This window comes from Lissotriton helveticus, chromosome 12 (genome assembly GCF_964261635.1).
Source record: "Lissotriton helveticus chromosome 12, aLisHel1.1, whole genome shotgun sequence".
Lineage (NCBI taxonomy): Eukaryota > Metazoa > Chordata > Amphibia > Caudata > Salamandridae > Lissotriton > Lissotriton helveticus.
Genome location: NC_136073.1, coordinates 821,433,930 through 821,447,599, shown reverse-complemented (window position 1 = coordinate 821,447,599; position 13,670 = coordinate 821,433,930). Strand labels below are relative to the sequence as shown.

General features: G+C 42.9%; 1 protein-coding gene across 3 annotated transcripts in view; it reads right to left on the bottom strand.

Annotated features, from left to right (window-relative positions):
- Positions 1-13,670, bottom strand: part of CGN (cingulin) — a 222,679-nt gene that overhangs the window by 95,107 nt on the left and 113,902 nt on the right. For all 3 annotated transcript variants that reach the window (XM_078671006.1, XM_078671007.1, XM_078671008.1), the window contains exons 4-7: positions 13,378-13,447; positions 11,299-11,400; positions 7,009-7,157; positions 2,294-2,435 (exon numbers count right to left, since the gene is read on the bottom strand). In XM_078671006.1, the coding sequence (XP_078527132.1) occupies positions 2,294-2,435; positions 7,009-7,157; positions 11,299-11,400; positions 13,378-13,447 (463 nt within the window). The remainder of the gene's footprint in view (positions 1-2,293; positions 2,436-7,008; positions 7,158-11,298; positions 11,401-13,377; positions 13,448-13,670) is intronic.

Sequence of the window (13,670 nt, the reverse complement as noted above, 5' to 3'; positions counted from 1 at the left end):
CACAAGACTTTCTGGAGATGGATGTGAAGAAAGGAATGCAGGGTCATCAGGAGCCACCCTATAGCGCCTTGCAATAGCTCTCGAAACTGCAGGAGCAGATAATGGCCTCTTCCAAATCTCTTTTATTGGATCCGTCAAGGCATCAGTAAATGGCAGTGTAGGTTCAACAATTGAAGAGGGAGAGTGCAAGACTTCAGTGAGGATGTTGGGCTTGTACTCAACTGTGGGCAGCTTCAAGTTGAGAAGATCAGCAGCCTTCCTAATAACCACGTGATAGGGTGCCACATCCCTAGACGGAGCATCAGAAGTCGAAGGTAGACCCCACTCAGGAGAGAGTTCCAGACCACTAGCATCCCGAAGTTCATCGAAATCATCATCATGATCAGGAAGTTCGCCTTCTTCCACATCAGAACTTTCATCATCCCTTTGTTCGAGAAGACGCTGAGCTCTTCGTCTCGACCACTCCAATCGAATCGAAGTCGACGGATCCGGTAACGACTCTGACGGAGCCGGTTCCGACGTCGATCGAGGAGCCGGAGCAGTAGGACGAGAATCATGGACAGGTGTGGTACCTCGATCTCGACTACGAGGTCGATCCGGAGTCGGCGAAGCCGCATGCGGAGTCGAAGACCTCGGCGGAGCCGTACCGAGCCAAGGTGGAAGAGGCGCCGGCATAAAAGGCATAAATGGAGCTGGGGCGTACGACTGAGGAATGCCCAGATTGTACGATAATGGACCCATGGGACCAACAGGCGCTCCAGCGGGGTACATCGCCCTGGAATATACTCCAAACATCGCATGGAGAAAATGCGAGGGATCCTGACCAGGACCAGGAAAGGGAGGGTACGGACCTACCGGATGTTCCAACGGAGGTCGTTCCGACACATTCTCACCCTGACCTTCTGGGTCTACAGGAGTCTCCATTGGAGCCGGAGCCTGAGGAATCACCTCTTCTTCCTCTTCATGTTCCGAAGGATGCGAGGATACCGGATCCGGTTCTGGTTCCGGAGTCGGAGAACCTTCGATTGACAAGGCAGGCAAAGGAGAGACAAAGTCCTTACGGTGTTTGTGAGACTTTTTCTTCGAGTCAGAGGATTCCTTCCCTGAATGATGCCTTGAACTGTGCTTCCTCCTCTTATGCTTTCTCCTCGAGGAGCTCGAAGCGTGACCTGAAGCCGACTTAGATCTAGACCTAGATCTTTCTCTGGATCTTGACTTCGGTTTAGATCTCGACTCCTCTCCAGATTTCGAACCCGCTCTGGATCTCGACGCCGATCTCGACTTCGATCGAGACCTTTGCTTCGACTTCGATCGTCTCGACGTCGATCTCGAATATCTTCCAGTATCCTGTTTTACCTTCGCTAAAAGTAGTTTAGCTTCACGCTCCCGAAGCGCCTTTGGGTTCATTTTAAAACAGGAACTGCAGTTTTTAACGTTGTGATCCGAACCAAGACACCACAAACAATACTTATGTGGGTCAGTGATAGACATCATGCGGGCACAAGACCTACATTGCTTAAAGCCTGTTTTCCTCGACGACATCTTCGGTGAAGAATTAAGTCGTAAAAGAGAAACAGTGACAATTAAATAACAGCTAGATACTAAGTATCGCAGAAGATCCCGAAAACCGTTAGCGTCGAAGACGCGGAAAAAAGGGAACTGACGTCATCACGCCGGCGTGGGCCCGATATGGGGTCAGTGACGTCAGACGGAGTCGCGCGCGATGCCGTGCTCCTGTGACGTCGCCCACGTCGGCGTACTACGAAGAAAATTTCCGAACGTTGCGGACGCAAGGGGGATATTCACAAGGTGAGGAATCCACACGGCAGATGTATCTATCGGAAACCAAGCTACAGTTAATCACCACTGTACATGCAGATTATTCTTTTCAAATGTTCAATTTCATTAAAAGTTAGCATTCCTTACCCTTCTTTCATATTACTTCATTTATCAAAAGAGCATAATCGAGGCATTTAAAAACAGTCAGAGGATTCAACTACGTTTTACAGCCAATTCAATTAAACCCAATTAAATTAGGTAAACACATTCAACAAATATTATTTAAACGAAGTACACAAATTCATGTGATAATCGTAGAGCACCATATCAGATTACATTAGGATTAAAAGAAATGTTATTAGTAGATTAATATTATGTATAGTCATGACAGGAAAAAGAATGGGTCCAGAATGAGATCCAACCAGACACGAGCAAAAATGCTCTCAATCGGATTGACAACGGAGTTCGATTTGTAATCTTTATCTGAATTTCTATTGATGGGAAGGCCACATACTTTCATAAGGGCATCCTTGTCTTCAGAGCTTCTTGAGGAGGATCGGAGCTGACTGGTTTCCTCTTGTATATCCAGTAGTCTGTCCTCCAGGTCCCTCATCTTGCTTTCCACCTGTTCTTTCTCCATGCGCACTTCCAGCAACCTAAAAAGTGGATAATGCTTGGTTAATTGTCTTTAAAAAATATGGCTTTCCATGGCCTATAGGATCAAAAAAGTAGTAAGTCTAGTACTAGACCGTGCAAACTATGTGTCAAACTAATAAATAGCTGAAGAAACAATTGGAATAATCAATTATATGAAAGCTACCTTTCTGTGGTATTTCTTGCCAGAAAGGCAAACTATATCACAAACGTGAAATATGAGCATGGTATGTGGATGAGCTACCAACCAGGCTCCTGGAGAGTAACTGTTCACTGAAGACCCTTTAAGCTTTAGTTCAAGTGTTCTCACATTGGCCACATTTTACCCAACACGAGCATCAGAAAATGGGATACGCCAAAGCATAAGGAATAGATATACTTTCAGCAGGGAGCTAGGATTTGCTATTCAGAGAGGATTAAAATGTTTCAGTTTGATAGGCTATAACTTCAACCCATCTGTTTACTCCAAATCAATACTTCGCTCGTTGAGGAAAGGAAGGACATATGCCTAAGCCCTGTAAGAAGTTCATAGTTGAATCAATCTATCCTTTATCACAGATTATTACCAAATGCATGGAGCATTTTTATAGGCTGTTCACACCCGATTAACTGCACCCTGCTCAGACAACTTAAATCTATACTCTCTCCACTCCACTGAGCCAAATTGTCACACAGTAACGTTCAAGTACAATAGAACACATAAAATAAATAAATGTGTGCCCTCATTATACCTGAAGAAATGCAGCATTTCCCGTAAAGGATATTTTAAAAGGATATTCCAAACATAAAATATATGAGTTCAACCGATAAAATACTTCAAATCAGAGCAAAGTAAACTACTGTGCTAAACATTTTTTTAAGATTATGTCCAACATGGATTTCTGTACTGACTTTGCATTATTCTCAGGATCTTCCAATTTACATTTGCCTGTACAAATCTTTGAAAGGTCATATTCTTGGGACTGCTTCTCTACGACAACATGTTAGCTATCCATCCTGATTTTGGACTTAAAATGGAGTCCCACTTTTTGACTTTGTGCTGCTTTTCATTTCCTTATATCTTCAACTCAGTTACTCCTCCCAAGACCACCTTGCCCCCCATTCAAATACAAAACTGTCACTGTTTTGTTCAAGTCTGACAGGCTGTAGTTCAAATGTATTCTATTTCCCCTGTGTCCAGTATGCAAATCATGATAGGTATTAGCAGTGTCACTAAGACATGCCAGGAAAAATGTTTGTGACTTGTCACCAAATGTTAACTATCTTCCACCCATCCACGGTTTTGTCTAAAGCTCCCCAAGTGCCCTTTCTTTCACCTTCGTTAACACTGCCTAAATGGCTAACTCATTTTCACTGATGATTATGAGCAGATCCGGACTGGGAACAAAAACCGGTCCTGACAAAGTGCTCGGCTGCCCCCCTCCCCCCGTGGGTTGGGTGTGCGGCCAAGCTCTTTGCCAGGGCTGGTTTTCGGCCGATTTTGTTACAGGTCCGATTTTGCAGCTATGCTGCAAAAACGGCCCTGTAACAAAAACCGCCCCCACCCGTGCGGCGCACCGGGGGATTGCCCGGTGCCCACTACAGCCAGTCCGGCCCTGGTTATGAGTAATTTCAATCGGTAGACACGCGACTGAGCCCAGATCACTCCATTAATAAATGTTATTTCTCTGAGGTTTTTCCACCACATCTTTTGTTTATTATTAACGGTACATGGTTTGAGCCCCTCTTGTTTTCTGTGTTGGTTAATATGAATGAGCAAAACATTCATGCCACCCTGAGGCACAGCATTTTGAGGTTCTACTAAAGACTGTTTGAAACACGCTATAAAAGCGAGTCCTTAGCCCGAGAATTATTTTTATTTATTTATTTTAAATCAAAGCAAACAAAGACGTTGCTGTTACTGTAGATGGGTGAGGATTTGAAGACAGGGGAGTATTGTGGCCAGGATACTGGCTGGCTGGAGTACTAGTATATGTCTAGGATGGCACATTGGTGGGAGCGGATGAACATTAAAACCAGCTATTGGTATCGGGGAACGCTTCAGGGCCTGGGTCGCGAGCTGTTACGACAAGCCAAAGGCATCCATCCGGGTGAATGGTACCACTTCTGCCCCTTCGACGTCCAGAGGGGCACGAGGCAGGGGTGCCCCCTATCGCCCATCCTCTTCGCGCTCTACATTGAACCCCTCGCCCAGAGGATTCGGGACCACCCGACATATGATGTCTCTTCCCCCCAAAGGAGACTCCCACTATCAGCCTGTAATCGGATGATATTCTGGTGGCATTAGATACGCCTAAAAAGTCAGTGCCCGCATTCCTATGCGAATTGGAGGCCTTCAGAGCGGTGTCGGGCTTTAAAATCTAAATAAATAAATACTGGGAAATCAATGCTTCTCCCCCTGGGGAGCAATGACCAGATGTCAGTAGCTTTACCCCTGGAATTTGGGAATCTTCGGGCGTACAATAGGATCCCAAATCTGGGAATTACCCTAGCTCCGTTCACTGAGTAGACAATCTCCTTGAATTATGCGAAGCTCACCTCTCAAATTCAGGGAGACCGGAGACGTTGGCAACAACACTCACTATCACTTTTGGGACGGATTGCGGTAAGAAAATATGTCCGCATTACCTAAAATATTATATGTTTTTCAAACTATACCGGTTGGACCTCCCCTAGGAACTCTCCGAAAGCTACAAGACGCCATTCAACCCTTCATATGGGCAGGGAAGAGGCCACGGATGTGCATGGACTTGTCTCAACGGCCACCAGATGAGACGGGGGCTGGGGATCCCTCATATCTTACACTACTATCAGGCAACCCAACTTCGGTATTTAGTGGAATGGAAGGGGCCTGAATCAGAGAAGAGATGGCTCTTCCAGGACAGGGCGATGGCTCAGACTGCTCTGTGGAAGATACCCTTCCTGAAGCAAACAAACAGGTCGAAATATCTTAATAGATCCCCTATCACCCTTACAACTATGAGAGTTTGGGGTGCGGTTAAGTGTAAGAGAGGGCTCACCTCGTTCCCTTCCCCGCTGATGCCACTGTTTGGTAACCCGGACTTTGAACCTGGACTGGACAGGTAACAACTTATTGGTATTTAACCCCGGTCCGGCTGCATAGGGGTAATTCGGAGCGCAGTTCAGCCTGCTGGAGGGGATGGGGTGAGGAAGGGACACTGACTCATCTGCTATGGAGGTGCTCGGAAGTGGAGGGGTTCTGGACAGAGGTGCTTAATGACATGGACGCTCATTTTGACACGGAAATCCCTAGATTCCCAGCTTACACACTTTTAGGACTTCCCAATAAACTTACATTCCCTCTGAAATCAGCTCGGGGAAAGCAGATGGGATTGGCCATGGGGGCAGCTGTGCAACACATTTTGTCGCTCTGGGGTACACGTACTCGCCCGACACAGACGGGGTGGCTCCACAAATTATGGTATATAGTGGGCATGGAGCACATTCAGGCGTCCCTCACCCAATCCCTTCCCTCCTTTTCTAATATTTGGCAACCGCTGCTGGCAATACTGGCGGCGGAATTTAATGAAGTCACATGCCCAAAATATTTACACCTCCTGAGACTCCTGGGTCCTTCTTCTTCTACAGATACTTCTGGGAATTGAGCGTTTCAACCTTGTAGGATGCTCCGCCTATGCTTGTAATCACTTAGACACACCTGTTCCGGGGGGGTGAGGGGGGGGGGTGTTGGGATCAAGTTCCTTTTGTAAAACTGAGTTTATTTTGGGGGGTTCCTAGCTAGGGCCTTCGCCCTGTCAGGGAGCATTGGACATTGGCTGCACAGACAGACTTTGGCTTTCCTGCATGAAGATGCCAGGTGTTTGGGCAGAGATGGGAGGGAGGCCCTTAAACATATACAGCATTGTCTGACGCTCGTACTGTGCATTATTTATTGGCTGAAACTCAATAAAACAAAGTTAACACAAAACCAGCTATGACAATCTTAGCTCATGCAGCGACATCAGTGAGAAGCTTAGCTGGAAAGGGAGCATTTATTTCCCAGTTGTTGAGCAGACATGATTAACCCCTTGCGCGCTGCAATAATTCTCTAGCTGTGCGGGAGAATTAATGAGCAGGCGGGGTTTGGACGGGCCCCGGCCGTCCTCCGCACACGCCCACCGTGACGTACGATAGCCGGGGGCCGTCCCAAGCACCAAAGGGGTTAAACCATAAACTGTCTGGTTGCAACTAGGCATTTTTTTAGTCTTTTGTGCTCCAAGGGGAACCTTAAGCAAGAATGCAAGTTTAAACTTGGCAGACTCTGGCCTAAGAATCCCTGCAGCCCTCTAAACAGGCCCAAAAACGTGTTCTGCAGAAAATAATAATCATTATCATAAAGAGAATAACAATGTTTTGTGAGGAGCACTTCATATGCTATTTAGCCATCTGTATTATCTGCTATGTACAATTTCCCCATTTATAGCAGTCAACTGAGTGACCTCGTAATAATGAAAAGCTGAGTTTCCTTGATGAAATCAGAGCTTTTGATCTGCAGATCAACATATATATCAGCAGTAAGCGTTGAACTCACGGAGCCATCAGACCGCTACTTACTCTTGCGAGGTTCCATGGAGTTCATTTTTCTTCTTCTCAAAAATTTCCTTTAACCGGTTACATTCCTCCGTTTTCTCTTCCAGCTTGATCTCCAGATTCTGCAAACCGGCTCGAGGACGTTCTCGCGACACTTCTAACTTCATACGTTGCTAATGGGACATAACACACCAGAATAAACTACTACCATGGGCACATTGACTAACTGATTACAACAAACATGAAATGCAGATAAACTAATAAGTTTTCAAGTTCAAACTGCTAAAATATACTTTTTTAATGGGTGCTTGTAGCTTCACCACTTTTCCTATGTCAGACAATGATTTGTAAAGTAGATTCGTATGGTGGCTGCAATAGCCCTAAAATAAATAATTCCGAAGCCCACATCAAAAGAGAGTGCTTTCTGGTTTAAAAGTACAAAATGTCTGTCAATAAACATGCTGGGCATTATTTTCCGTTTGCATGGCGCAGTTAACCTTTCAAGGTGAACAGCCAAACATCACACTTTGCCAATACCTGGAAACACTTTAGCCTCTGGACACACTTGCTAACTACACAAACAAGCTGTGCAGCAGCTGAGCCGCAAACATGTGGATCATTTCCCAGGAGTGAGATGGGTGGAGCTCCACCTTCAGAGAAACGTAGATAGAAATTCTCGTTCATGTACAAGACAAAAGCCATCATACCACTTGTCGAGGACATTTTTGTAAAATAAAAAACACTGCACTGAAAGTTCGAATGATAAAGTTGGTTGTTTTAACATAAGAATCTTTTCAGGGCCTGTAAAGCTACCTGTCGATGTGGACTAAAATTTGGTGATGTTGTACAACAGCATCAATAAAAACAATAAAAGAAGGTTCGTGTGTTAGGGAATGGAGCCGGATACATTGAAACCAGTTCACCAAAATGCCAGAGAAATTAAGGTGACATCACACACCCTATGGACCACCCGATAACCTTACAGGAAGGGATCTCAAGAGACATTTACCTACAAAGACATAAAATGAAGTGACATTAGGGAGAAATGATCTTAAGTGTGAGAGCCAAGACATTTCAGAACACAGCAATCCTAGGACACCAGCATAGGCATCAGATAGTCATAAGGTACAAGACACAGCCACCAGGTTTACAAATGTAGTCTTGTATGACCAGGAAAAGACTTAAATCCACAAGAGACGAACAGAATGGCAAAGAACATCGACCATATGATCAGGTGGCACCTAATCATGCCCAGACATACCCTTAGGTGCATTGTTGTGTGACCTGTGTAGCCTACTAAGTATAGACACCGCATCACACACAGAAGGGAATGCCTCAGCAATCCCACCAATGGCACAAGGAACCAATAACATTGGATGCACATGATATGCCGGATGGTGGCTGCTTCATCACAGAACCAGGTAATGGCAATAACGTGATCATTTACAGTAGCAAATTAATAGTGGAGGCAAAAATCACACACCAATACCACAGTCCACAAACCGGGATACCATTACTGTGTTGGCATCGCCAGATGCACTGAACAGGCCATTGCCAAAGTTAAGAACTTAAATATGCCCACAGCATCCATTTACAGCCCACTCACCTCCTCTTTGGTGGAAGCCTAATGCAAATCTAGGCCTACCCTCATCCAGACATAACAGATTGGAAGAACCAGGCACCCACAGTAATTCAGGGTTCGCGTCTTGCTACACTGCATTTTCAATGGCTTACCATCTTCAATCGGATTAAGACTGCCTGACCGCAGGCCCCTTAAATAGACTATTTGGAAAAAAATCAACCTATATACATATGAGATGAACCCTGGCTTCCCTTTAGGTCTGGAGGACAGGGTATGTGTGAAACAATATGAACAGAGACCCATCCTCCTCTGCTCACCCCCACTGTACCCGTATTGCTTATAAATTGCATTTTTATCTACAACTACCGTCTATGGTCCAACAAAAATTATACCAATTATTCACTTTCTACTTTGATATAAAACATGTAGTGACAACTTCAAAGTGTATTACTAATTAATCACAAGAGATTTATAACAAACAAGTGTAAAACACACTAGATTGTGCACAGTTCCAAAGTTGAACTAAAGAAAATACACTTTATAATGCATTCAGAAGATGACTAGCCCTTTTCCCCCTAATTTCACAGATTCATACATTCCGACTCATAACGAACATCACATTAAAAACAATTGATCCCGACGTTACATTAAAAACAATTAATTCCAGACTTTTAACATAATCCATTTTTTCAGTGCATGTATATGTGATCTATTTCTGCACTGTTGGCTAGCATGGGGTGGATCATGTTTCGGTAAATACTTCATTTAGAATACAACCTTCCTCAGGGCCCAACTTTAGTGGTCAATACACAGTGCAGGTGGAGCTTGAAGCTTATTGGTAATTAGGTTCTCATATTCTTTACCCACATTTTGCCTGTACGGATTTACTGGTAAAAGATATAGGGTGTAGTCTGTGGCTCCAAGTTCTATGGGACAGGATATACAATCATATCAAATGAGCTGGTGCACTCCCACTCAAAGCTGTAGATTTTCTTTTTATTCAATATTGCCATTTTATTGCATAGAGTCTATTTCTGTTCATTCCGGATTACTTCCTCTTGGGTGGCATCCTCACAAACTAGCCCTCGTGGGATGACAGTAACAAAGTATATCCACAGTGATATCCTCTCTATTTCTCTCTCCAACCATGCCTGCTCAGGAACAAAAACTGTGAACACCATATATCGGAATAGCCACCCCAGTGCAGTAAACAGCTAAGTAGACTATGATAATAAATGCAATAAAGGGACCTACACAGCTGCTCAAAGCTGTCAGCCTACAGAAAACCATAAACCACGTGAGTCTCTGTCTCTCAATTTCATTATCCACAACACTCCTTTGAGTTGCTTCTCATAACACGATAAAACGCACTTTGGTATCATCATACACAACGTGGAAATACTTCCCATAAAGGATCAAACAAACAAAGACAACATCCTTCCAACCAAACACCTCACACTGCATAGTGTGCTGCCCATGTTGTCAAGCGCTTAAGTACCACCCACTAGTATGCGCTATTTAAGTGCTGTAATACAATGCAATACAACAAGAAACACCATGCTGAGATGAGAAGCCAGGCAGGAGCAGCAGAAAGTTTTAAACACAAAGGGCTCTCGTTTCCCAGGCACTTAACACCATTCTCAGGACATACAGCCAGAAAATGTAGTCCAGTACCTGTGGAAAATGGCAGTGCAACTCTGTTTTGACCGAGGTTGCTAGCACAAAATGCAATCCCTCTGCGAGGTTGAGGGTGAGTGAGAGTAGTGCAGTACTTAATTTGTGGAAAGACACAGTAGAAGTGGTTCCTGGGCCCTCCTCAGGAGGCCAATGCCGCCTGCACCACCCGGTGGTTACCAATGACAGTACCAACTCAACAACTAACCATCACACTCCTCCAAATGTGAAAATGTCGACTATTCCAGGTCCTAAAGTAATAAGAATGGCTTAGGCGGCAGACAGTCATTTTTAAAATATATTGAATTAATAAACAATTGTTGTTGTGTTTAATTAGCCAAACTGTGCCACCATGGGGAAGACTGTCATAAATACCAGTGTTGACAACTACCAGTGTTGACCACAGGTTTAAATTATGCACTGGAGTAGTGAGAGTTACCTCCAAGCAGCATAAGAAAACCCCATGAATAGTGTGTCTTGCTTTCTTAAAGGCTAAAGGCCAAAAACATATTTTTTCTTCTTGAATGCAATATATCCAAGAATATAACAAAAAGTAGAAGGCATCAAAGCGTCTTTCATATATATATTGCGGTTAAGACCATATGCTCAAAGAATAATTAAGACAAGTATTTGAAAATCTAATTGAGGAACCAATGTCAACAAGAATCCAAAAGCCCTCCGTACATGTGCTGGAACCAACTGCAGAGACCCAACATAATTGCTACAGCACATTGGGCAATGCCACGTAAGTCAGCTATAGGTAACTTTCCCAAGAAACCAACAGGAGAGAGACACTACAGTGGACCTTTTGGCTTACATTGTGCCGACGAAATTGGCCAACAGAACGAATCATCCCATTGTCTTCATCTTTTTCCAATGTCCACCAGCAAATATCCAAAGGCTGGTGAGGCAATCAAATCTACTGGTATGCCATGTGTCTGAAGCTCACAAGAGGGTGACCAGGGTAGAAAGAAATTAATGGCCTCTCTCAATGTGATGACAGGCAAAATACATCAGAGCTGAAGCTGAAAGAGCTAAAAGTGTGAAATTCTCTTTACCTTCGTCTCTTCATCCAGTTGACGCTGCAGTTCGCCCATCTTTCTCTGAAGGTCATTCTTCTGAGATATTAGGGTCTGGGTGCCATCCGGAGATGAAGCTTGCTGATGGAGATTGAACAAACATTTTAAATAATAAGTAATAAAGATGGTTACATAACATCAAGAACACAACAAAATAAGCAAAATAGAAAAAGGTAATTTTAAGTGACCAGATAGCAAAAAGCAAAGAATACGATTGTTATGCAATTTGTGGCTTTAGTGATTATTACAAATGTAATTTAATTAAAACTTCCACATTCTTTTTTATACTGTCATTAATGCTAGTATTCAGAACATTTAAAGTGCTCCCAATATCTATCGGTAATTAACCTCCGGCAAAGGGAAATATCCATCATCACAAAATTGCGTAAGGTTTAGACTTTAATGGGAAAGAACTCACTCTCCTGTTCACCACACTGCATCACAATCAGGCTTAGAGTGATTATGAGGCAATAAAGAACAATGGTCTGTTGCAACTATTCTTATATTTCCCAAAAGAAAATTGGAAAATCTGGGAATGTTTTTGCATAATTAATAAAACTCTAATAATACTAAAACAATTACAGCTGCAGAATTGAATGTTCTCTTTGGAGAGCAGATTCTTTAAAGGGCCTTACATAAGCAAGTTTTCAAAACTAAGAATGTAAGCAAATACCATTTTAAAATGATCTTCCTCATCAGAGTTTGGACAAACTTTTTACTTTCACTTACAAAGGATGAATTTAGAGTTTTGCTTTCACTTGTAAGTAAATAATGTGCAAAATAAATCCAGTATTACATCAACTGAGTTTGTCACTAAATTTAAAGCGATGACTCTGCTAGTACCATTAAGAATGCATTTCAAATATTCAAAGTCAAAACCACAGTGATACCATTGAACAATTTCTGAATTGCTTTTGCCTTCTACAGCATGCTACCACAATATATATACATATTTTTAGAATGATTTCTATGCACCAATAAGAATGTCCAGTACAAATGCTCAAATTCTTATTGACCAACCATATGTTGAATACTGCATAGCAGCAGACAGACTGTACAGCTCCATAACTGGTACCCCCTTTCAAATCCAGCTGTGTCTATTCCATGCCTCATATACATATTTGTAAAGATGAGACATTGTGACTGTGAATTATTGATTGCCTAGTGAACAGTCTCAGTGTTGCACTGGGGATGGGTGTAAGGTCCTGCAGATTGCTCACAGCAGACATGTGGTTGAAAAGCTGACTATCTCCAATCCTACAGACACCCACACCTCCATCGACAGGTCACCATGTCACCCCCTTTTTCATTCTTTTCGAAAAACAAACAGTGAGCTTGTATATCTGTTTCTCAATCCCATAATCCGGCTGTGAGAAGTTTCCTCATTGCTGACCCTTTGTTCACCACTTTTACTTATATATCAAGTAACCCAAAACCTCCAACTTCTTTATTTGATTAAGATATTATTAGCTTAACATTCTTTATATTGTAAAAGTGAGAAAAGGGGCTAAATCAGAACTCTGATCTTACACAATTGGCATGCATGGTAGAAATAGTACACTCCGAGATGTCACAAAGCTGTAACAAAACATTGCTGCAGGGAAGCTCAAGGTTAGGCTAGCGAACAATAGTACTTAATAATGCATGATGAAACTAATAATCTGTGCTGTGCTCGACAGAACTCTTTTTTGAGGAATGGAGTGCTTTGGTAATGTAGCTAATGTCAATAGTAGGATGATGTAATCTGTAACAGCACAGTATCCAGCATGAACATTTCCAACAAGAGTTCAAAAATACTAATTTTTCACTGCCTGTTAGTTGATTGAATTTATGTTTATGCCCTGCAACTGTGGCCCCATTTTAATATGTGAAAATTGTGATATTGAGAGCATTCAATATTTTTGCTACATGTAATAAATCTTCATTCAAGGAGCAGTAACGAAGACATGTCTCTAATGAGAAATAAGAACAGGTACCGAAAACCAAGAGACTGTGTTAGTCCCATTACTACTCCATTTTTACAAAGAAAAGCGTGGAGATCCACGAGTGAACACTTACAGTATAGACTTGAATCTTCTCAAATACAAGATTGGTTTTCCTCTTTAGTGAGATTTCACTTTCAGTGGTGCTACAAAGGACAAAGAAGTACAGCCATTAAAATAAATGGTAAAAGCCAGGACAACCCAGCCACAATGTTGCAAAAGAATGCAACCAGTCAGCACCAGTGACCATCTCTGAAAATGTCCACTCTCCCCAATATCAGCCACTTTCAAACACCTATCCCCATCATCACCCTTCCTCAAGAAGTTGCACTACTTGATCAGTTACTTCAAATCCAAGATAAACTGATA